Here is a 24,634-nt window from a genome sequence, read left to right as displayed (position 1 = left end):
TCTGCACCCAACGCCCCCGGCTCGACTTGTGTAGAACAAACACTTCAGGGAGGACTCCCCGCCGACTACGAGACTGTGAGTAGCCAGAGTTGCCCCCCCTGAGCCCCCACAGCGACGCCTGCAGAGAGAATCCCGAGGCTCCCCCTGACCGCGACTGCCTGACTCTCAGATCCCGACGCCTGGAAAAGACCCTGCACCCGCAGCCCCCAGGACCTGAAGGATCGGAACTCCAGTGCAGGAGTGACCCCCAGGAGGCCCTCTCCCTTGCCCAGGTGGTGGCTACCCCGAGGAGCCCCCCCCCTTGCCTGCCTGCATCGCTGAAGAGACCCCTTGGTCTCCCATCGATTTACATTGGAAACCCGACGTGTGTTTGCACACTGCACCCGGCCGCCCTCGTGCTGCTGAGGGTGTACTTTCTGTGCTAACTTGTGTCCCCCCCGGTGCCCTACAAAACCCCCCTGGTCTGCCCTCCGAAGACGCGGGTACTTACCTGCTGGCAGACTGGAACCGGGGCACCCCCTTCTCCATTGAAGCCTATGCGTTTTGGGCACCTCTTTGACCTCTGCACCTGACCGGCCCTGAGCTGCTGGTGTGGTAACTTTGGGGTTGCTCTGAACCCCCAACTGTGGGCTACCTTGGACCCAAACTTGAACCCCGTAGGTGGTTTACTTACCTGCAAAAACTAACTAACTCTTACTCCCCCCAGGAACTGTTGAAAATTGCACTGTCTAGTTTTAAAATAGCTATATGTGATTTATTTGAAAAGTATATATGCTATTGTGATTATTCAAAGTTCCTAAGGTACCTACCTGCAATACCTTTTGTTTAAAGTATTACATGTAAAATTTGAACCTGTGGTTCTTAAAATAAACTAAGAAAATATATTTTTCTATACAAAAACCTATTGGCCTGGAATTGTCTGAGTGTGTGTTCCTCATTTATTGCCTGTGTGTGTACAACAAATGCTTAACACTACTCCTTTGATAAGCCTACTGCTCGACCACACTACCACAAAATAGAGCATTAGTATTATCTCTTTTTGCCACTATCTTACCTCTAAGGGGAACCCTTGGATTCTGTGCATACTATTCCTTACTTTGAAATAGTGCATACAGAGCCAACTTCCTACAGTTCACACTCTCCTTTCCAGTTTGGCAGAGGTAAAAGACTCTGTCCAGGGTAGTGCAGCGCAGGCATAATGAAGGCAACCCTATTGACAATGACAATCCTGACTTTGTTTTATTGGCAATCACATTTATTGCAGCAACATCACCTACAGTACATCCAAAATCTACAAGTGGAACAACAGTGTTAACGGAGAGAATAAAGGTTATCTTGGGAATCTCAAAATGATTATTCTCATGAGTGTTTTGACTTTTTGCTTCAAACTATACCTCATAGTTTGACTAGCACTGTTAAGAGCATGATGAAAATAAAACCTCTCTTAAAGCATAGTTTTGTGCTCTACGAAACCTGCTGTGTGAGGTAAAGCTGTGAATTGGGTAAGAGTAAGTCTCAAAGCACTAACATTCTTCCATTCATGGCATAATTTATTACCTAAATTCTTACCTCTTAAATTTATCTTTCTTGTCCCGCAATTCATCTGCTTCACTGTGTGTGAAAAGGTCAGCTATTCGTGTTAGTAAATTTGCATTGATGCAGTTCATGTTGCAAGGGGTGGCCACTATAGCACACATATTTTGATGGCAAAACTGAATACATTCTTCAACCTAAGGTAAGAAAACCAAAATGTATTTAGGGCCAGATTCACTTAAGTTCTTTAAAAATGTATGTTGAAGGTTTGTTTCAAGAATGAGTATCTACAACGGCAACTTAGGGAAAATGTAAATTGATCTGCTTACTAGTTCTATTGGCATAAGGGAAGCATTGATTGCACTGGCCTGTGGTTGGCAAGTCTTCATCCTCGCCTCTATATAGTATTGTGCATGCCTTAGGGATGGCTTTGTCTGACTGGGGAAGCTCCACTATGAGTTCCCATTATAATATTTTGATTTGTTTACAAAAGAAAAACCAAACCTTTTAGAAGCCTACCATGCGCTCTTGTTTTCAAGATGATGTCCTGCAAATTACATCAATCTAGAGATCCAGCTGGCTGACATAATTTGGTTACATTTGTCTGCTTGCCCCGATCAGTACAAACAATTTTATGAGTGTAGTACTCAGCTGCCATAAACACAAGGGTTAGTGCTAAGAACATAAGAAGAAAGCATGTAAACAAACAGGTCCTAGTACTGAAACAAACACAAACCAGTTATGTTTTTTTCTGCATCAAAAAATTAGGAATGAAATTTGGAAAGTCCAGATGTGATCTATTGGCCCTGTGTTATTTTCAAATTTTCACAAAGGGAGATGATGTTGATTCTAAATGTAAGGTTAAATGTGCCTTATTGTGCCATCCATTCCATTCAGCACTCAAAAGTATAAATACTCAAAAGGGGTGCTACGTGGTCAAGTTGCTCAACAGGTTTATGGCATGGAAGCCCATGGACAGCCAGAATAATACATAGCAGAAATGTATTTCAAGAAGCTTAATACTAGGCATGATAGCAAGGGTGGTGGTGATAAAGGCAATAAGATAATGTTTGGCTAGAATTAAAGGGACAATGATTGATAGATAGATATATACACAGAGCTCCATTTCTAACTGAATTAAGTTCTGTTTCAGTAGCAGATAGGTGTCACTGAAGAGTTGTTAAAAATGAATCAGAAAAATAAGAGAAGCTAAAAAAGATCCAACATTTAGACACTGCCTTAAATGTAGATGAATTCTTAAGGCAGCCCATATGAAAGGAAAAGGCCTTTTAAATTACATGGAGCAGAGTAAACAATTGGGGCCCTTTTACAGAAAATTTGCACTGCTGCACAGAGCTAATCCATATACAATATTTTTGCTGTTTGTGACAAGATTTACTGTGCTCATATAAATAAAAACTTGAGAAAAATAAATCTTAACCCTTACAAAAATAAAGTATGTAACTACGCTTGAGACAAAAATAGTTTGCGTTATTATTATTTTATAGAAAGAATATTTAAGGGCTATGAATTACATTTTTAACAGAAAAGATAGAAGGAGTTTTGGAATGGGTGCACAATTGGTTTCTCTTCTGCTGCAAAACTGCATTTACAGTACGGACGTGGATAAAATCTGTTTCCTCCATTCTACTGGGCAAATGAATTTGCCCTGTTTTTTCACCAGTGCAAACTTTCAGTACCACAGCCCTTGATGTGTACTATTAAATACTTCCCTAATACATCTGAAGAGGCCTCTACAGGTGGGAGCCTATACTTTTTGCAGAGGTATTATTATACAGCATCTATGACTTGGTCAGTCACCCGAATTCTCTTCTGTCTTGGTAGCCATGCTGCACCCCTAGTAAGTGTCTAGGTAGCTGGGCCAGTGTCATTAGGATCGAAATCTGGTGTAATCGCAGGTAATTATGGCATTCCAAAGGAGAGCATTCAGCTGAACTGTATAGGCCCGAGTGGCTCAACTCCAGCAATTCAATTAATTTCTCTGATCTCTCCATTTCCCCTGGTCAACCCACTTAAGAGGGAGGTGAGATCTGCATTTTACCAGTAGGCTGAATTGAAGAGTAGCTTGCAGAGGACAGATCACAAAGTACCAACAATTTCGTAGCGCAGCTGGATGCCCATCCCTCACCAAACAATTTTATTAAGTACTGCAAAGTATCAATTACATTTTTTATTTCTTCCCTCTCCAAGTGTCAATTGTTGACTCCGGTGATGTTTTTGATGGGTCTGTAGTGTACATTTTTCGTATGTTTCTGGAATTTGGGACGAAGAAGTGGAATGATATTTCGACAGTCGTGATAACTAATACATAAAATGTACCGATTATGGATGAATAAAACAGAAAAAGGTAATAGTCGTTGAACAAATATTTGGAATGGTATAGAACATAAGTACTTAATAGTTTGAGGAGTGGCATTGAAAACATGTAGTACTCTAAAGTTCAATCAAAAAAGTAGTGATCAGATCAGTGATCAATTATTGATCTTGTGCATGGACATAAGAAAAATACCCGTGTGGGGCCCTGAGGAAAACACACTGCAGATCATCAAAGAAAAACAAAACAAGAATTTAAGAATATTTTATAAACTTGAAAATAAACATATGTTGGGATAGCCCAACACAAGAATGCAAGTGCTTAGAAAGCTTTTCTCAGCAGGAGTTAAAAAAATAAAAAAATAAAAACTAGAAAATACAAACAAGAGGGTGTACCATCAGTCTGCTGTCTACAGAGCAGGACATAAAAAGGTAGAAAGAAACTGAAACCCTTGAACTTGGGTGGCGACAGTGGGTGCCATAGTGTTTTAAAAGGTGCTCAGAGAGCAGACAATCACAGAGGGGCAATCAAAATGTGGTTATTCAATCAAGTTCTACTTACAGCACATTTGGCAGATTGCTTTTTTTTTTATCACCAGCCCAAATGAAAGATAAATAAAAGAACAACAGATTTGGGATACTCTTCGGTATTAAGAATTTATTATTATGTGTTGTGCAAAGACACCTTATCTTGCAATGCAGTAATTTGCGCGGTGAACAAAGAATAACTTATCTGAGTGTTCAAATAGATGCATGAAACGTTGATGAATACAAAACATACTTACTAATGAATCCATCTTCAAGAACTCTGAAGATATGAGGATCGAGACAACATTGCCAGGTTCTGTAAACATAGACAAAAATGAAAATGTGCCCATGTGATCCAATATAGCAAGTTATCACTTAAAAGAACAAGAAATATCATTTTACCCTTCAGTCACTAAAAGTGAACTGTCATGATTGTGCAATATTATATTTTAAAATATTGCTTTTCCCCCCCCCATACTTTAAAATATGCAAGAAAAGCCCTTGTTTAGGAGACGTCCAACTGGGGCAATGTGCAATAAACTATCTGTAGAGTCAATGCCTGGTTCTGTCGAGGTTAGGGCTGCTGTTAGAGCCAAGGGAATTGCACAACAACGCCAGCCATGGTTGCACTCATGGCAGTGTATCCCCAATTTGCCTCCCACTACAACTACAACTACAAAGCTGCAAGATCTGATGTCAAGTGTCAGTGATTTATCAGGGCATGAAACATGCAAAGTATGCTACTATGAGGAAAATTGTGTGTATTATATGCTGTGGTTGTGTGGCCTCACCGTGTATTATACTACTGTAATGAAATGGGTTCTGCTCGTGTAATCAGCCTGGATGTTTTGCTTTTTGATCACCTGGTTTTTGGTCTTTTTAATGTGGGGGAGCCTCACAACTGGTAACTCAACCATAGTTAATGGACTATGAGTGTGTACTGCCACAATGGCACTCTGAATCTCCTCAAGCGTGATAGGGGCCTCTTAATTCTTTTTTCTGGGCTTTGTTGAGAGAGCACACCAGGAAGTTATTAGCTATGGGGGCAGTTCTCTCTAGGTCTGGTGGGGTACGTCTGACGTAGAGCACAGAGTGGTACTCTGCAAACACCTCAGTAATGGGACCGTCTTAAACGGCAGCTCCCTATCGCTACAACGCACACACAGAATCACGCTGGATTCCAGGTCTCGGGTCACCAGTCAATAAAAGAGGCCACTCGCTTTGACACCCCCATTCATAGATGCAATGCTGGGACACCAGCCAATTGTGCTTGGCTGTCACCGCCTCAGCCAGCCGTCCCAATGCGACATCTGCAGCACCATGGAGAGAGATGGCATATTCTATGCCGCGATGTCTGCTTTAAGTGCTACTGCTTCTCGCACCCAGTCTTTTTTGTACCGGTGATAAAATAGTAAATGTGGCGACGGGCAACTGCCTTAAAGGCTTCTCATGTGCTGGCGGCAGAGTCTACTGAGTCAACAGTGTTCTCAAAGTACACAAACTCTACTTCTCGGAATGAACAGATGCTAGTCTTAAAGGGAAGTATAATGTTCAAGAACTTCAGATATTAAAAGATGAGAGGCAAAAAGTGAAACATTAAAGTTATTATACCATAAAGAAGAACACAAGGGCCATGCTAATTAGCCAGGATACTTACACAGAAAGAGGAAAAGAAAGTGGCATAAGAAAAAGACAACAATCCCTTTCCAGTCTGCCCATTACATGATATATTTTAAGATCAGAAAGAGTGATGTAGCACCTTCACAGGTGCAACTTCTAGAGTCCGGCATCAGGGTCGAGTGTTTCAACATGTCACTCACATATGGTGAACAGTTAGCAGGCCTGATGTGTTGAGTTTGATTTGCCTGTTTTTTTATTTGAACATTTCATGAATACTGTCCCTGTTGCACAGTTATGAAACCCCTCTAAGTTGTGTTAAGAGAGCACCTTCAAAATAGATAGAATACTAAGGAGGGCTGTTTCACTTTACTCAAGTACTCTCCTCCGAAAGCCAGAAAAATTATCTGAGGACACTGAATTTTGTGACTCTATCTTCTAATGCAAAATAGAACATATCTGCAATTTTCTGATGCACAAAAGTGCCCTGAAATACAGTTACTTTGCTGTGAATGATTTTGCTGGTTTCAATTAGCACCTGAGTCTGTTCTGTGATATGCTTTTTTCACAAGTACTTTCAACAACTCTTCTTTCACAAGTGCTCTCAGTAAAAAGCCAACAATGTTTCCTACAATATAATGGACTTTATGGTAGTGGCCCGGTTAAAATCGAGAGTAAATCTGAAAGAAAACAAAACTTTTCCAGCAAATTTCTTCGCATGTTGAAAGATTCTGACCACATAACCCCAGCTTAAAGTCACTCCACTTACTGTCAATCAAACAAGGGATTGAGTGGTACATAAGTACTTACATGGCTCCTAAATAAGTTTCCAAATTATACACACCATACATCTCCATAACATAAACTACAGCTGAGCTACAAATATCATTTCACAATATTCCAGCTGAGACACAGGAAACTGAGCAGGCCAATGTACCATAGAGGGTCCTCCTTTTTCAAGATTTTTTCTTTGCCTTTTCAATTTGAGTAGGACATTCTATCAGTTCACAAACACCAGAAGAGAACTTCCTTCAAAAAAGATTTGAGTAATTTGTCAACTCTTCTCCTCATCCTTGGCCATCCTGTGCTCTGTGGCTTGATTTTGTTTTCCCTCATCGAACTATCCCAAAGCATTACTTCACTGGATGTTACATGATGATGTTAGTGAACAAATCTGGAAGTGAACATTCTTTCAGTTTGCTGTAGCAAACCTACCATTATCACTGGTATCAAAATCCACACAATTGCACATTGTGAATGTATGCTGAAGACCAAGAAGTAGTGTTTCTACTCAAGTGTATTATGGAATTAAAAGTAAAGGATGTTTTGGTTATGGTAAAATAATGTCCAGTGCATCAAGACATTGTTCTGTGATGCAATGGGAAAAGGCAATGCAGTAACAGAGCCATAACAAAAATGACAAAACATTACAGAGTTTAAGAGCTTTTCCTATGGATGTAGATCTCTAAGAATACAAGAGCAACGCTCTTCAAAGAACCAGGCAATGAAGCTATTGGACTTACAGAAAAAGTGGAAAAGTCTCAGAGTTTGTATGATGTGGTTGTGGATATTGAGCTACAGAGAAAGGCTAGGAAAGAGCATAGGAGCTAAAAAGAAATCTAAAAGTGATTAGATTGGCACCCCAAGCTTTGGTACCTGTGGAAAATATAGTTTCTTGGTGACACTGCCCAATAAAATAAAAGAGAATATGTCAAAAAAGCTAGAGGATCACTCTTAGGTCATACACAACTAAATAGGAAACTCAATAGTGATAACATGGCTTAACAAATAACATAGAAAGTGTAAGTTTTGCTTTAATTCCTCCTTGCTAGTATTTAGATAACTCCAGTCACCCAGATTTATATTTATCATTAGGTTACTTTCCTTTTAAATCCCCCCTCTATTGCAGAGCATTCACTTATAAAATACCTCCAGGAGGTTTTCAAAGTCTGTGTGGAAATTCTAGTTTACACCATGCGCCACAAGAAAAGCTAGAGGATTTTTTTTATTTACATGCAACAATTGAAGGACATCAGCAACATATTTTCTTTTACCTAGTTGGGGAATCTCAATCTTCTCACACTCCTTAGAGTTCCTTTTAACGTATCTTATCAACCAGTCAAAGATGTGAACGTCACAGTGAACTGAAATGTCTACCTCTTCCCATCGCTGAGCATCCACAGATAGGTATTCAGCGAAATACTTCATTTCCGATATCAAAAGATCACGAGGACAAACAAAATCTTCTTTCAAATGTTTTGCTTCATCACAGACATGTATCACCATATTTGGCCTTAAAAGTAAAAGAAAGGAGTAAATATTAGACACAAATTTACGATGTCCAGTTGACAGAACGGCGAGGTAGAAATCTTACATCAGGCGTGTATTTCTACCACTATACGAGAAGCAGTGGGTAGTGGATAGAAACGGATTAGTGAAATCTCACTGGTGACAAAACTGAGGTTTTGGTGGTAAATGTGAGAGAGGAGTACTCCTACAGTGCAACTAACAACTGTGCACAGTTTAGGCATGAAGACTGATGGGGGTCATCCTCTGCTCCTTTCCTATCTCAACATGCCTAAAGCTACCTGGCCATTTCAGTTTTGAAATTTTCTTCAATGCTTAGTCAGATTCGGAGCCCATCTTAAATATGTGATTTTTTAAACAGGCCTTTTGATACAGACATAATGGTGCACTCCCTGTGCCAAAACATTTAGTGTTACAAGGCAGAGTTTACCTATCGAGTCACCTTTAAAATATTCTGCAAGGATCGATAGATAGATTAGATTTCAGAATAAACAACTTTTTACCCTTGTCCATCATCTCCAGTTTTAACAGCTGAGCATTTTTCACCATCTGAAGAGGATATCTTTGGTGAGGCTACAGAGAGTCGCCCTAAAAAAATAAAAAAATAAAAATAATAATAATAATAATAATAATAATAATAGTAATAAAGCCTAAAACGGTACTACATCACAGGAGGGTTTAGAAATACTACAATAAAGTTACCAGTTATCTCCATGTCACAGGGGACATTATGTGCTAGAACTGCAATTTAATTTAAGAGTCTTATGCATGCTCAACGTTTGCCCCATTTATAATGGCTGGTAAAAAGTAAGCCCAGCAATGAAAAAAGTATTCCCGGTGACATGGACCCATATGATAACATCAGACGAATTCTATCAATGTAACAGCAGAGTAAGTTTTGAAAACTTTGCAGGAATGTCTTAGAAGAGCTTGTTAGCTTACCAGTAACTAATATTGTATTTTCACCAATCGGAGGTCCATCCAACTCTTCCTGGGTGTCAAGCAGCGAAGACTTAATGTATGTTGCTAGGGTCTCAATGGGGCTTCCTCCAGTTGCCATCAATGGATTACAGTGGTTGTCAACCGGAGACATGCCACTGCTTTTCAGTTCATCAAATCGCTTGGCACACTAATGATTAAAAAGAAGGGTGATGAAAATTCATAGTGCAGTTTCTACCCACTCAATACTTTCATAAGGATGACGAACGCATCAACAGCTTTTAAACAAAAAAAAATCACCAAAACCAATTTTTACACAATAAAGTGCTTCACAATGTAAACGGAACAAGAAGCACAAGTCACATTAAAACCCCAAACATTCACACAGAAAGAGCAAGGATATCAAAGGTTAGCAGCCATTACCAAGTGTGTGGTGCCTCAGAAAAAGAAAGATCAATAGATCCAACAATCCATAGATGACATGTTACACAGTAACACTGTTAATCTAAAAGCATCAGTGATTATAATAACTCATATGTATTCCAAATGTCTCTAATAGGACGGCATAAAATAGAAATGTTAGTATTTAAGATGTTCAATCATCAAGTTGTACCACTTCTGCAGACTAGCCAAAATACACTGTCTAATGTTAAGCTTCTCCTATTGCTGTTCAGTAGGTGTGTGCAACTCCTCAACCGTCATCATACTTGGCTAGTTCCATGGTCTTGCTCTTTAATATTAATCAAATTAATTGTACCCTTCAAGTGCAACAGACATCACACTCAGAATCATCTCAAAGCCAACTGTCAGGAATGGGGTCATTGCTAATGTATTAAATGCAATAGGTTTGAGGAATGTAGTAAAAACAAGGAAAGAAAGGGAGTCAACTGACTTCATGTCTGTTCGTGGCACTGGGCCTCATGACCCTTTATTTTGCTGGTTCTGCAGCACCCAAATGTGCAAAAGCTGTCTCATGAAATCAAACAGCATCAAATCCCCTTATTTGAAAGTGTTGCTGATTATGCTGGAGACTCCATTTCTGGAATGCAGCAACACCAGGGACAGGGGAAAAATAGAGAGTTACCAATTATCAGAGTTTGTACAGCTGCCATCCACAGTAGTTACCCAAAATTAAAAATCCCATACAGTGACGGTCTTAATCCAAGCAATTCACAATTCAAAAGTTTAACAGCCAGATCGGTACACAACAGTCCATGAAACCAGAGTTCAGTACCAAAAAGCATAAACGTTTGTGTACAGAAAATCGTGGGGAAAATCTCACATAGCTCTGAAAGAGCAGAGCCGAGTTTCTAATAAAATGCAGAGAATCAAGCAGCAAAAGAGCAAGAGCAATCCAAAAAAAGGATATGTCAAGAGAAAGGGCATCATGAAGTCACTAGTATGAATGTAGTAGCATGTACCAGAAAGGGAGGAAGAACAAACAACTGACTGAGTGCTGTGTCTGTTTGTATTGAATATAACAGTGCATACGTTTTCATGATCAATGTGAACTATTAGGATGTCAAAATGTGCTACAGAAACACAATACAGATGGTACTTTAAAGTTCAGTTCTGCATACAACTTATATTATTGCAGTCCTAACATTGAACATACATTAAGAGTGTAAACTTCAGTAGAGGGAGATTAGTTCGAAATATCATCCAATACAGAATGATTAACTAGTCTACAAACTCTAAATACACTTGATTTCTGAAAGGTTCATTAGCCACCAGAGCATGACATAACCTGTATGTGCTTGTCAATACTAGGAGACCTTGCTGGGTACTGGAAATTTGTCTCTCACAAATGCACATTATATTACAGGCACCTCATATGCCTACTCTGGTTTATATGCCAGATGATTTTATCTCGATCAACAGAAATCGCACCAGAACTTGCAATGAGTGATAGAGAATATATTTATTTTATGGTGGCAAAATGTCTGGCACAGTACTCTATGCATCAGTTGTAGCTCTTTCCCTTTCTTTGGCACAAAGAAAAACCATCAGAGTATGAATTAAAATGTCTCAAGCTATTTTTAAGGTTCTTTTAGTGTTGTTTTTGAAATTACAATTGCTGCATTAGTTAAGGTGTAAATGTAGCTGCCTTCACATTGACATCAGTTAAACAAAATCATTTTATGTGTTGTGGTACAGTTGTGACTCTACTTACTATCCAAAAAAAAAACAAAATCGGCATAATCAGCATACTTTTCTGACAAGATTACTTGAATGACCCCATCCCGATATGCAACAGTAAAAAGGTTAAACTGGCCAAAAACAATGTGATTTTTCATCAGACTGTACTGACCTCACAATCTTTAAGCAGATTATGTGTATTTAACCAAGGGGTATCCAAAAGTATTCTAAACGGGGGAGAATTGATTACATAAAAGATAAGACTTTCAGTATGACCATTATGATGGGTCCTACGCAGTGACAACGTATGAAATAGAAGATGTCCAGATATAACCTCATTATATCCATGGCTCTAAATTGCTTTGATTTTACTTTTTAAAGTCAGAAACATGTAATTTTATGTGTGTACCAAGCCCATAAAATTACTGGTGGCCCAGGACTTGCTGACCACAGCCATGTGTTCTTGATCAGGGACACCAAAGGTTAGATACATTACAGAGGTTCTAGGTTTAACAATTCAATCTGGAGGAAAAGCTTTCGTGTTTCCTGATGCACAAGCTAGGCAACAAGGACAATTTTTTATAAGTGGCAAACTTCCTGAAAAGGCAGACATAAATTACTGACACTGTACCTTTCTCTTTCCTGTTTGGACCCCTAACCCCATCAAACAAGCATGTTTTCTAGTTCCTCTAAGAGGTAGAGCCTATTGAACTGAGAATAAGACACCATTTGATGCATTGTTTTTCTGGTCATGTTTCCACTTATTAAACTTCTGTTATATTTATTTAAAACCCATGTAAGACGATTGGTTAAATATTAAAGTCTAAAAGAGCACTATGAAGTTATCTTTCAGTTCTTCCTTAAGATGCTGCACTTTTTTTTCCAATGCTGGTCAGTGAGAAACTGTCACTCGCTGATTAAAGTGGGCCATGTATGTTAATATATCTTTTGATATGTGTTTAAGGTCAACGTCTATGGTCTCTTTAATAAGCAGCATGTAAAATCCACTAGCATGTTCACCTATCAAGTTACCAAAATCATATAATGATACAGCATTCCTTTCCAACCTCGGATATCCCCAGATTGCAGTACTGACCACCAGATACAATAAATAGTGCCTTAGAGGAATCACAGGGAAAGGCAGCAGGTAGCATATAAAAATACAACCTGCAGTGAATTTGGAATGCATACAATTGCTTTGGATCCAGGTAAAGCCAGTCGGGAAAGAAACAACAGGAACTGAAAATGGACAGTTCAAGAAGAGGGGGTAGCAGAAATGTTTATATATCACTTAAGGATTAAAAATGGTATTTGATGGGCCTGGAATCTCAGGTACACCAGGAAGGAAATTGCACTTATCTTGTATTGGTTGCATTTGTCCTACTAAAGTAGCATGGGAGGCAGTAATATCATCCTGAAGTATTTTAAGGTTTTGACAACGACTACAGGGAACCCCTTCAATAATCACTTGAATCTAAAGAGGCAAATTCTAGCCCACCTCACTAACTAACCCCAAACATGGAAATACACACCAAATGGAGTTGTTCACAAGAAAGGTGGGAGGTGGCACAAGTAAACCACCTTCACACTGCAAAGGAAAATTTACAAATAACTGGTAGCATTATCAAAACATATAACACTACTGATTGTAAATGAAGCTAAGGTAACCGAAGGTCCCACAGGATATCCTAGAACACCAATTACTAGAACATGGCAACCACTGGGAGAAGGAGCCAGGAAAAAAACAGAAAGTTGCCAGTTGTCACAGAACAGCATAACTGTAATCTAAAGCAAAGTTAACAATCATGGAAAAGCCCCAAAGGTGCAAACATTTGTAGCAGATGAGACACCTAGTGCAGGAAATAATCCAGGTTTAGTACAAAGAAAACAGGAAAGCAGTTAAGCTAGCTGAACAGTAGGAAAAATTCATGAGCAAGCCAAAAAACAAAGTCAACATCTATATCAACAATGAAGCGGGCAAGCTTTAAAATAGCAAGGGTAGTCCGGAAACAACCCAAGGAGTTGTGCATGATTCAGAGGATCAGAAATACAACGGACAGGATGAGGAGCACCGAAAAGCAGGAAGTGCTGTGAAGCAAAAAACAAAAATGTGAGATGATCTTTTGTTTTAACCACAGCCTGACTTCCAAGCATGCTCTGCATACATGTGTATTTCTGGAAATATGGTTCAGTACAGAGATACAACTGCCTGTTACACTCATTGTACATAGACACTGCAGTGAAATGTACTTTGCTACTTACAGATGCATGTTGTATGTGTGTTGCTGCCTTTCCCGCCACATGTTTTGCTGGCAGATATAATGCCAGCAACAGTGACCACCTGGGCACAAACTCTATTCACACTGAGGGGAAGATTCCAGATATGAAGGGTGCCTGACGCTTTGAACTCAACTCAAATCATAGCAACCCCCAAGGGAACTTACTGATATTTCCCTCAGCCTCCACCTTGCACTTCCGTGCCCCTTTCTGCTAGCACATACCTCCATGAGCTACGCCGAGGCACTTTAGAGAGTTTAATACACAGGGGAAAGTGTGTATTACATTTTACATAAAGCAAATCCCAAAGGATTGGATCATCATTCTCTATCAATTTCAGGCTAATTACGAAGTGGGTAAAAAGAATACGTTTCCTTGCATATCACCAAACTTTGTATACGCTTTACTGAATGATGCTCAGTATATATGAGGGAAACTATTGCATACATTTTTTAATTTTTCCCTAAATAGAGACAAACTTTTACAATTTTTATTTTTTCAAAGTGAAATTATTTTACACAGCCAAGCATTCGGTCCATGAGACCAACATGGCAAAAATGTGTCAAAGGTGAACATTTTTCATATGAAACACTGTTCTGTGCTTTCATCCAAAAATATTTTTAAACAGAAGTGGAGTAAGCTATGTGACTCTTACCTCTTTGGAACTATATCCTGGTACAAGCCTTGAGACGCTGTCCCAGTTGATGGGCTGCGGGACTCCCAGCAAAGAGCACAGAATCATATCCAATACCATTTGGTTGTTATCGTATGGAAAATTATTATTCTCTGAATGACCACGACTCATCTTTCGGCACTAGGACCTAGTAAATTAAAACAGTATTCATTTAAGATTGTAAAAATATTTCAATTTATGGCTGGTACTATCCGCACTATATAGACAATATTTTTGAAGAGTTCAAAATCAGGTTTTCAGGAAACATTCAAGAACTTTACCACATAAATTCAAAGTACTGCTGTTGATTGATGACAGGCGTGCCCTACTAAAACTCCATTAAGTAACTTTGACTAAAAGCGAACTGAGAAACATTCCTGCCCTTGTCCTGATGAACTAAAAGGCATGTAATTGGCCATGTGTATCGTATATGGTGGCTAGATTTGTATTATACATGAAACAAAAGTTGAGTTTATTAAGTAAAACAAGAGATGTTTTTGTACAACAGACATGCTGAACTTACATATTTGAAAGCTCCCTCGTATGTGATAATGAAGAAAAAGGTGACTCAGTGAAATAAAATATTTGCCTAAGATCACCCAATTTGAGACACGTGTATGTGTCAAGCGCATTACAGTTAGTTTGAGTAGAATTCTCAAGTCACTAGAGAGGCAGGCCTGAAAAACATTTTTCTGATTTTTCGAGACCTGATACATATGATGTAAGACTATGAAGGGTTTTACTCTGTTAGAAGATGTTAACATCTTCGGGAGGAAAATTAAGACTGCATGTGTGTGAGATAGAGAAAGACATTAGGAGACTGAGAGAGACACTGAGAAAATCTCTATGAATTAGAAAATGTTTAACTTGCGGTGCCCCAACAGCAGACATATCATGTCACCAAAGTGTGAGTTCGATAAACCCCTAAACACAAGACTAGACTTGTACAATCGACAACTCACTCTCAACACCACTCAACTTGCAGAACACATCTTACATGTCATCTTCTGCAACTCAGAATTTGTCACATTTCAAAGGATAATCTACATAACTTGGTTTCCAACACAAGATTCCTCAACAAACTTCAGCTAAACTAAACCTACCCAAATCTCCTTGGAACAAGTTGAACATGGAGGACCTAGAAACCAAACTTACCACTAACAAGGATCAGAAGGCAAAATCAGTACAGAAACTCTATGGAGGCTCTATGCAGAGTTTGATATACAAATCAGACAGAATACATGCAAACAGTGCAAAAGAAAAGCTATCCCCATGGATAAAAGCTAAATTAAAAACAGAAAAATACAAATCACAACATGTCAACGGACCTGGCTTGAATCCGAAGTCCTACAAGTCGAAATCCACCCACACAGATACAATAGAATCTACAAGCCATGTATCAAGTAACTCAAGCAGAATCTACTATACTTTGTCCTGATAAAGAGCTTTTTTTTAAAAAAAAATCATTTTCGAATTTTGCAACACAAAAGCATCCAAGGAACACATCCTAACTCCCAGGGCTCTTCTAGTGTACTGGCAATTCATTACAGAGTAAAAGTAGGCATACTCAAATCATATGTAACACGCTAGGGAAAAAAATGGAGTTCAACTTTTCCATGAATGCCTAATTGGATAAACTGTCCAGATCATTCTTTCTTACCATTAAAATACTGGGGTGCATTTGCCTTCACTAGGGATTCCCACAAAGTAAATAATAATATCTATCAACATATCAAAAATAGGTTACGCTAATAGCTTAAACCATGGTTCACCTCTATCAAAAATGAGAAGACTACAGAGAATTCAGAACTCTACTGTCAGACTACTGTTAGATATAAAGGAACAAAACTGTACAGGCCTCCAGAAGTCTACTCGCCCACTCGCTATGACTTGTCAGAATTCATCAAGTTATTCTTAGGGCCACAGTTGTTCTCTTAACTCATAAAGTGAATGAGCAAGAAAGATGCCTTTAAATCTTGTTTTTATCTTTGCCAGTTTTGCTCTGCATTCAGAGACAGAGGTCAAAAGTCAGTTTGTCTTCTTACATGTATTTGTCTTTCATTGACTGTGAAGTTAGAGGATTTTGAAAAGTAACTGACAATCGTGCTGCGTAAAGCGTGTGAAACGAAACACTGCCAAGATGTCAGGCTTTATTTCTATCACAACATTCAAATAGCTAAAAAGTGAACTGCACAAACATTTCATAATATATATCAGTAGCTATAAAAGTGTATTTTTCTAAATCTGTGTGGTGAAAACAAGATTTTTATAGGTTGAAAACAAATCAGAAAATTTTACCTGGTGATGTACAAATGATAAATAATGTTGCTGAAACCCAATTTCCAAACATTGATTATGCACTATGTAATTTTATCATTAAAACTGCATGTTAGTGGGAAGGTTTGTTGCCATTTCAATGGAAAATGTACTGTCTGTAAATGACAGTGCGCTACCACATCATCACTTAGTAATATATTTATTAAAAGTGTGTTTTTTAACATGAACTGAGAAATATTCCCACCCTTGTCCTAACACCAATGTTACTAGTATACTAAGATGCAAGTCAAGGGTCATGGGTAGCTTATATCTGGTCCAGATTTGCATTGTACATGGAGCAAATGCTTAAAAAAACCTTTTTTTGTACACCAGAAATACTGAACTTGCATATTTGAAGGTGCTTTCATATGTGATAATAAGGAAAAAGGTAGCTCCATAAGATATTTGCCTAGGATCACACATTTTGAGTCCAGTTTATGGGTCAAGTACATTACAGTTAGTTCAAGTAGATTATTCAAGTTACTAGACCTGCAGGGCTAGTACATTTTGTATGATTTTTCTAGGACTGCTGTGTCTTCCACTGCCTCGATTTCCCTCCACTGCTAAGCCGTTGCCAGAAGATCGACTTTAGCGCTGCTCTGTATAAGCCACAAGGCATTACATTGTAAATGCTCTATATTCATCAGGAGGAAAATCACCAAACAGAATCAGAACTGGAACCTAATCTCTACGCTAGCACTTTGTCTCACAATTCCAGTGTACAAGAAAAAAAAATGCATTAGGGCATGTCTTCCTTTGTACAAGCAGCTAAACTGTGAAACTTGTTACCAGCAGAGATAAGGGCTAATGAAAACTATATTACCTTCAGAAGATTGGTTAAGGGCTTTCCTAACTGATCACAAAGCTCACTGACAACTTACGGCAGTAGCGAGAACAAGAGACAAAAATGTAACCTTGGGGGCCAAACCACTCTCAGACCATTCAGCACAGAAGAGGGTACTCCAGTCACAGGAGGCCAAATCTCAGAGGTATTTACCTAACCCAACATCCATAGAGCACCACTGAGCAGTTTCATGGAAAGAGCACACACAGCAACTTGTATAACAATATATCTGTGTATGTGTATATAAACATTGTATCTATCTGGACTTCATGTCACCCACGCCACACTAAACTCAGCATCATCTACAGCCAAGCACTCAGAATAAGATGCATCTGCAGCAATGAAGTCACTTGTAAAGACCATCTACAGGAGCTTATTACATTATTTAAAAAGCGAGGCTATCCTCTGCATATCATTCTGCAACAAACTGACAAGTCTTTGCAGTTACCCAGAGAAGCACTTATTTGGAATACCAACAGAAGAAACAAAAGTGACAGAATCCCATTTGTGGTTGACTATCATCCATCAGCGTTCAACTACAGAAATATAATACAAACAACTTTTCCCTTTCTATCCACTTGTGAAAAATTGCAAAAGCTTTTTCCAAAACTGCCAGTCATTGTTTACCGCAGAGCTCCCAATTTACGATAGCTTATTGTGAGAGCTAAACTTAAGCATGCTGTAACAAATGCAGGAGTTCATTGCTGTGATTCTAAAAGGTGCATCACATGTGGATACCTTTTACAAACATCATCAGTAACTAGCTGTGTTACAAGAAGGACCTATGGAATAAGACAGCATCTTACAAGTAGCTCAATATGCATTATTTACGTGATTCAGTGCCAACGCCAAAGCTGTAAAAAACAATATGTAGGCCAACCAGTGAATGACCCCTGTACATGATTTAGGAACCACAAATCAGCAATAATTAACAAGAAACTTGACCAGCCTGTAGCCAATCATTTTAACCCTGTGGACCAATTACTATCAGATTTTAAGATTTTCCCTGTGGAACATGTTTTAAAGGAAGAACTACTGGACATCAGAGAAAACTTCTGGATGTACCGTTTAAAACCACTGCATCCTGACAATATCACTTGATTTCTGCATATCTGAAGAGTTCTCAGGACTGCAATGATTCCACATTCCAATTGGAACCTTCACTCATGATGCTTTTTGAAAATCCAGCAGTGTCAAATGTGTAGCCACTGAGCAAACCATCTTGTACTACCTGAGGAAGGCAGAAGTTGAAACATTGTAGTAGAAATATATTTTTGTTCTTTGGTGAGATCATCTGTTTGAGTCACTTCTTTCTTGGATATTACATTTTCTTGTGACTCATTGCATCCTTTGGGATCCAGCTTTTTGCCCTGGCTGGCTGTTGTTTCCTTGTGATCCTTCATCTTCCATTGCATCTATCTGCATATACCATGTATATTTATGCACTGTGTGTGTGTGTATATATATATATATATGTATATATATATAGCATATACTGTGTATGTTTAAATATATAAATGTGGTGCATGTAATTACATTAGTGTGTATCTTTATTAGTATATGTAAAAATTACATTCAGTACAATACCCATCTTGATTTCCCTCCAATCCCTGCATGCACTCTTATTATGCTGATCAAAATCTTGCTCATTCTCCAATTGTTGACTCATGCCAAAGCTTTCAAACTCAAACTGACTCTCATAACAATACTCAAACCACGCTCAATCTATCTACTCATTCAGGTAAAATGGGCACGTCACACTCTCCCACTAATGACTAATATGTTCTCTCTAAAATGTACTTCTATTAATATAATGGTATCATAAAACTGGAGGAAATGCACAAGATCTCGAGAGCACAAATACAACACAATTACTCTATAATTAAGAAGGAAAAATTGAGTAAATTATTTACAAACCAATCTACTCTTGTTTTCAAAGTAGTATACTATTTGCCGCGAAGAGCTTCAAAACCTCCTCAGGGGTAGTAAAAGCTATATAAATGCAATTACATTTATAAAACAACTAAGTATCTGGCATGCTTCTCATATGAGGGCACTCTACCAGGAACTACAGACAAGCATCCTCAGCTTCATTAGAATATAGGGTACAGACTTAAGTAGAGGCAACGGCTCATTTTATGCACGTTGCTGACAGTAGGAACTGACGATATATGTCAAAGGCCGATGCTGTGGGAAGCACAAGCTGCTGAGTCAGGGATATGGGACATTTTGCTCCGTGGGAAGGCACAAAAAGATGCTCAATAGTGCAGAGCAGGCTTCAGTGAGAGGTAGATCACGATGACTCCGAGAACGAAAGTTGTGTGGCCACCGGCTGGTGTGCGAGAGAGAAACGCTGCCCAGCCACACACACGATGCTGGATGAGGGATGTGGTCATTTAGAGATGCGTGTAGGATGCCAAAGGCTGCTGTGGAAGATGAAAGCTGCTGTACGTGAGACTGACTGCTAATGGGTGTGTGGGGGCACAATAAATAGTCTGTGGTGAAGAAAGAGTTAAACGGCTGGTGCATTATCCTACCAAGGGAACTACGGATCCCAAGGATCAAGACTCACCGAATGCTGAAGCCGCTCTATACTTGCCTTGGGTCGGTCCCCTCTAGCCTCATGAGACCAGTCCTCTTTCTGCTGCGATGCCTATCGCCTGTATTCTACATAGAACCCATGTAACACCTGCTAGCTAGCTTATACACCGGTATATCGAACGAATAAGGTCCCCCAATCACCGTCAATACCGAACTAAACACCCCGCCTACTTGGTTCCTCATCCAATAGAAGTGCGAGCGAGGCAGTGACAGCGCGCCTACTTGGTGTCTCGCATGCCGTCAGCTCCGCCCCACGTCCTTGCCGCAGTGCAGTGACGCCGCGCGTTAGCGTCCCGTATCCCAGCAACCGGCGGTGGGTGGTGGCCTGGCATAAGGTCCTCGAGCCAGTTGCGGCGCCCCCGCGCGGCCATTTCAAGTCTTGGGGAGAAGAGTTGAGAGCACAGAAGCAAGGTGAGGCCGCCCCACCCACAGGAAGCCCACTCACTCCTGTATCCTGCCCACCCCCCCCACACTTCTAGCCTTCGAGAAGTTGGACGCGGAAGGGAAGGTACCTGCGTGTAGCGTGGTCCTGTGGGCATTTCACCACATAGTGATGATATAGAGCGTGATGTTACTGTAGGGATGGCGAACTGCAAAACAGGCTTTTGTTTTGGACATAGCTGAAATATAAAATCCTCTCACTGCCTGCAGGTTACTGATCCAAACAGAAAGTAGACAATATGCAGGTACTACTGAATGTGTCCCAATGTCAACAAATTATATTGGAAATAGGCATATTTCGCTGCGGCCTGCCTGGATTCAAGATTTAGCTCAAACCAACTGTTGGATCTGAGATCTGGCACGGTCCTCCTCCTTTGCAGCACTGGTTATACTATCCTAATGGGGATTTCAACCAGCCCTCTTCATCCATTGGTCTGATTGTGTCATTCAGATTCCCCCTACATACAGCGTGAGGCAGGTCGCTTCCCTGCACTGCATGCCTGTGCTGCCTCTGCTCCAGGTTCCCTTTTTCTTTGTTTTTTTTTTCAGCCCCTTCCGCTGAATCCCTGTGGCCCCACCCCCCCTCCCTCCACTTCAATTTCCCTCTTCCTGCTGCTGCGGCCCCACCCCCCCTCCACTTCAATTTCCCTCTTCCCGCTGCTGGTCCCTGTGACCCCGCTCCCCCTCCACTTCAATTTCCCTCTTCCCGCAGCTGCGTCCCTGCGGCCCCGCCCCACTCCCTCCACTTCAGTTTCCCTCTTCCCGCTGCTGCGTCCCTTCGGCCCCACCCCACTGCTCTCCCATTCGCTGTCCCCTCCCTCCTCCCTGCTGCCACTCTCTCCCACCTCCTCTCATATGGCAGCTGCTGCACGGACGCGCCGCTGGCGCGCTTAAGGCAAGCCTGTCTGTGCCAGACCGCGCCCAGCGCCAGGACCCCCAGGCCCCAAGACCAGCACGGCCAGCAACGCCATTACACGCACTCAACACCAGACGAGCACACGCCTGCTTCCTGGCCTCCCCTAAGCACACCCAGGGACCCTTCACCTGCCGGAACTGCAGCCTCACCAGCCTCCAAATCGCCAAACCTCCTGCTGAGCCTGACCGCAACTACCTCCGATGCATCCTACTTAACACCCGCTCCACACGCAAACACGCCGACAAACTCTGGGACCTGCTTGACACCTTCACCCCGGACGTCGCCTTCCTGACGGTGACCTGGAGGAACACCTCCTCGCCCCAGACATCGCCATAGCCATTCCGGATGTCTACAAGATCACCTGCAGGGATCGCACCAACGGAGTTGGAGGCGGAATTGCCATTGTCCACAAGAACACCATCAGGGTCACGACCTATACCGACGACACCCTCAGCACTGCCGAACACCTGCACTTCCAGATCCACACCACCCTCAGAGGAACCCTCATCTACAGACCCCCCAGACCTTGGCCTCAGTTCTGTGACTCCAACGCCGACTTTTCAGCAGGCACGCCCTAGCCTCTGCTGACTACGTCCTCCTCGGCGACCTGAACTTTCACCTGGAGAATAACAACAACCCCAACACCACCACCTTAATCGACAACCTCGCCACCTTAGGACTCAGACAACTCGTCACTAACCCAACACACTCTGCTGGCCACTCGCTGGACCCCGTCTTCTCTGCTAGCCCACATGCACGTCACCTTCAGCCACACCACCGAACTCCCATGGACCGACCACCGCTGCATCCACTTCACCTTCCAGAAACCCACCATGCACCACCGCACCCAACAGATCCTCTGCCGCAACTGGAGCAAAATCAGCCAAAACCAGCTGAACACCAGCCTCGCCCGAAAACCACCCACCGAACCCACCAATCCCGACCTCGCAGCCTGCAACCTCTGCTGCAGGATTGACGGCTGTGCCAACACTTTCGCCCCGCTCAATAAACCTTCCAACAGAGGTGCCAACAAGAGAGCCAGCTGGTTCACCTCAGACCTTCAAGCCTCCAAGCAAACCTGTCGGAAACTGGAGAGAAAGTGGCTCCTCGAACAGATTCTGGACAACCATGCCGCCTTCAAGAACGCCATCCGCAATCACCATCACCTCATCAGATCTTCCCAGAAAACCTCCTTCAAAGACCACCTGCACAACAACGCACACAACAGCAGGGAGCTCTTCAACATCGTGAATGAACTCTCCAATCCCAGGTCAACATCCCACCTTCACAAGACCTGTGCAACTCCCTCGCCGCCTTCTTCCACCACAAGATCACAGACATCCATGACAGCTTCAACAGCCAGACCACCCCGCCAATCACCGACTCCTCAGACTCTCCACCCACTTTCAACTACGACCCCCTGTTCGTCTGGGCCAGTGTGAACAAAGACGACACAATCAAAACCATGGGCTCCATCCACTCTGGATCTCCGTCAGACCCATGCCCGCACCACATCTTTAACAACGCAAGTGCCACCATCGCACCCCACCTCCGCAAAGTCATCAACATCTCCTGCGAGACCGCAACCTACCCCGAGAGCTGGAAGCATGCTGAGATCAAACCCCTACTCAAGAAACCCACGGCGGACCTGAGAGACCTCAAGAACATCCGCCCTATCTCCCTGCTCCCATATCCGGGCAAGGTCATCAAGAAGATCGTCAGAAGACAACTGACCCACTACCTCGAAGAAAACAACATCCTGGACCCATCCCAGTCAGGGTTCCGCAGCAACCACAGTACGGAAACCGCCCTCATCGCCGCCACAGACGACATGAGGGCCTTGCTTGACAACAGCAAAACCGTGGCCCTCATCCTCCTGGACCTCTCGGCCGCCTTCGACACAGTCTGCCACTGCATCCTACGCACACGCCTCCACAACTCAGGGATCCGGGACAAAGCTCTGGAGTTGACCACCTCCTTCGTCTCCGGCAGAACCCAGAGCGTCCGCCTCCCCCCTTTCCGCTCCAAAGCCTCCAAAATCTTCTGCGGCGTTCACCAAGGTTCGTCCCGTAGCCCTACACTTTTCAACATCTACATGGCCCCGCTCACCCGCGTCGCCCAGCTGCACAACCTCAACATCATCTCCTACGCCGACGACACCCAACTGATCCTCTCCCTCACCACCAAATCCAACCTCCACGAAGGAATGAAGGCCGTCGCCGAATGGATGAGGAACATGGTCATCTTTAGAACAAGAGGGGGTGACAAGTGGTGCGCATAAAGCGCAGCAGAGTTCCGGGCGAGACCTGGACCGCGCAAGGCCTTATTCCTGACAGTTTCAGAAGACATCCTTTGCACATCAACACTTAATCTATTATGATTTGTTTTCATCCCATTAAAAGCTTTTTTTCATCATGCAGAAATGTAAAAAATGGGCTTTCCCGACTACTGGACTATATTGTGGAATGTTTGCACAGTTGACTTAGTCATTTAAATGTTGTGTGTTAGGAAAAACCTGACACCCTATATCCTTTTATTTTGCACTCTAAACAGCAGGTCACACAGTTCACCTTACAAAGTCCTGGAACTCTGCAGTCAGAAGGAACATTAATTGTAAGACAAACTATCTTTTAACCTCTGTCTGTGAACACAGAGCAAATGTGACCTAAGAACAAGATTTAAATCTTCTATTGCCCTTTCACTTTTCAATTGAACACAACACCTGTTCTTTGTCAACTCGCCAGAAGGGGCAATTAAGTTCTAAAAATAGCTCAATCTGATCAAATAAGACTTGCCATAGCGAGTGGTTGAGTAGATTTATCGAGCCCTGCTAATAGAAAGCCTGTATAATAGTGGCCCAAATAAGGGGTTGTGTAGCAGAAACTGAAAGTAGCTCTGTAGAGTGAATAGTTTTTAGGTTGCCAAGAGCTACATGAACTAAGAAAGAGGTATTACATTTATAAAGCAATATTCTTCTATTTGTGACCCACAGCTATACCATAGACCATACGTTTGATGCTAGCATTCAGTGCTTTGACATGACCACACTACACCAGACCCTTGGGCACTGCACCAATAAGCATTGAAAACCTATGTTGTTCATCTTTAAGCCCAGTGTGAAATGCAGTCCTGGTTCGGGCAATTTGCAGTTGGAAGAACTGAGTGAAAT

General features: G+C 41.6%; 2 protein-coding genes across 7 annotated transcripts in view; one reads left to right on the top strand and one right to left on the bottom strand.

Annotated features, from left to right (window-relative positions):
- Positions 1-20,304, bottom strand: part of SANBR (SANT and BTB domain regulator of CSR) — a 187,147-nt gene extending 166,843 nt beyond the window's left edge. The window contains exons 1-7 of one of the 2 annotated variants that reach the window (XM_069234392.1): positions 20,107-20,304; positions 14,330-14,495; positions 9,262-9,448; positions 8,823-8,907; positions 8,067-8,305; positions 4,653-4,711; positions 1,570-1,730 (exon numbers count right to left, since the gene is read on the bottom strand). In XM_069234392.1, coding sequence (XP_069090493.1) covers positions 1,570-1,730; positions 4,653-4,711; positions 8,067-8,305; positions 8,823-8,907; positions 9,262-9,448; positions 14,330-14,479 — 881 coding nt within the window. In that variant the 5' untranslated portion in view covers positions 14,480-14,495; positions 20,107-20,304. Of the gene's footprint in view, positions 1-1,569; positions 1,731-4,652; positions 4,712-8,066; positions 8,306-8,822; positions 8,908-9,261; positions 9,449-14,329; positions 14,496-20,079 lie in introns of both variants that reach the window. The other variant, XM_069234391.1, reaches the window with a different exon arrangement.
- A 102-nt stretch (positions 20,305-20,406) lies between these two features.
- Positions 20,407-24,634, top strand: part of LOC138295831 (myosin-7-like) — a 228,303-nt gene continuing 224,075 nt past the window's right edge. For 4 of the 5 annotated variants that reach the window (XR_011203695.1, XM_069234387.1, XM_069234390.1 and 1 more), the window contains exon 1: positions 20,407-20,519. The gene's annotated coding sequence lies outside the window, so the exon portion shown is untranslated. Of the gene's footprint in view, positions 20,617-24,634 lie in introns of all 5 variants that reach the window. The other variant, XM_069234388.1, reaches the window with a different exon arrangement.

The sequence above is a fragment of the Pleurodeles waltl genome, chromosome 5, assembly GCF_031143425.1.
Source record: "Pleurodeles waltl isolate 20211129_DDA chromosome 5, aPleWal1.hap1.20221129, whole genome shotgun sequence".
NCBI lineage: Eukaryota > Metazoa > Chordata > Amphibia > Caudata > Salamandridae > Pleurodeles > Pleurodeles waltl.
Note: the sequence above shows the minus strand (reverse complement) of the source record. Positions and strands in the feature narration are given on the sequence as shown.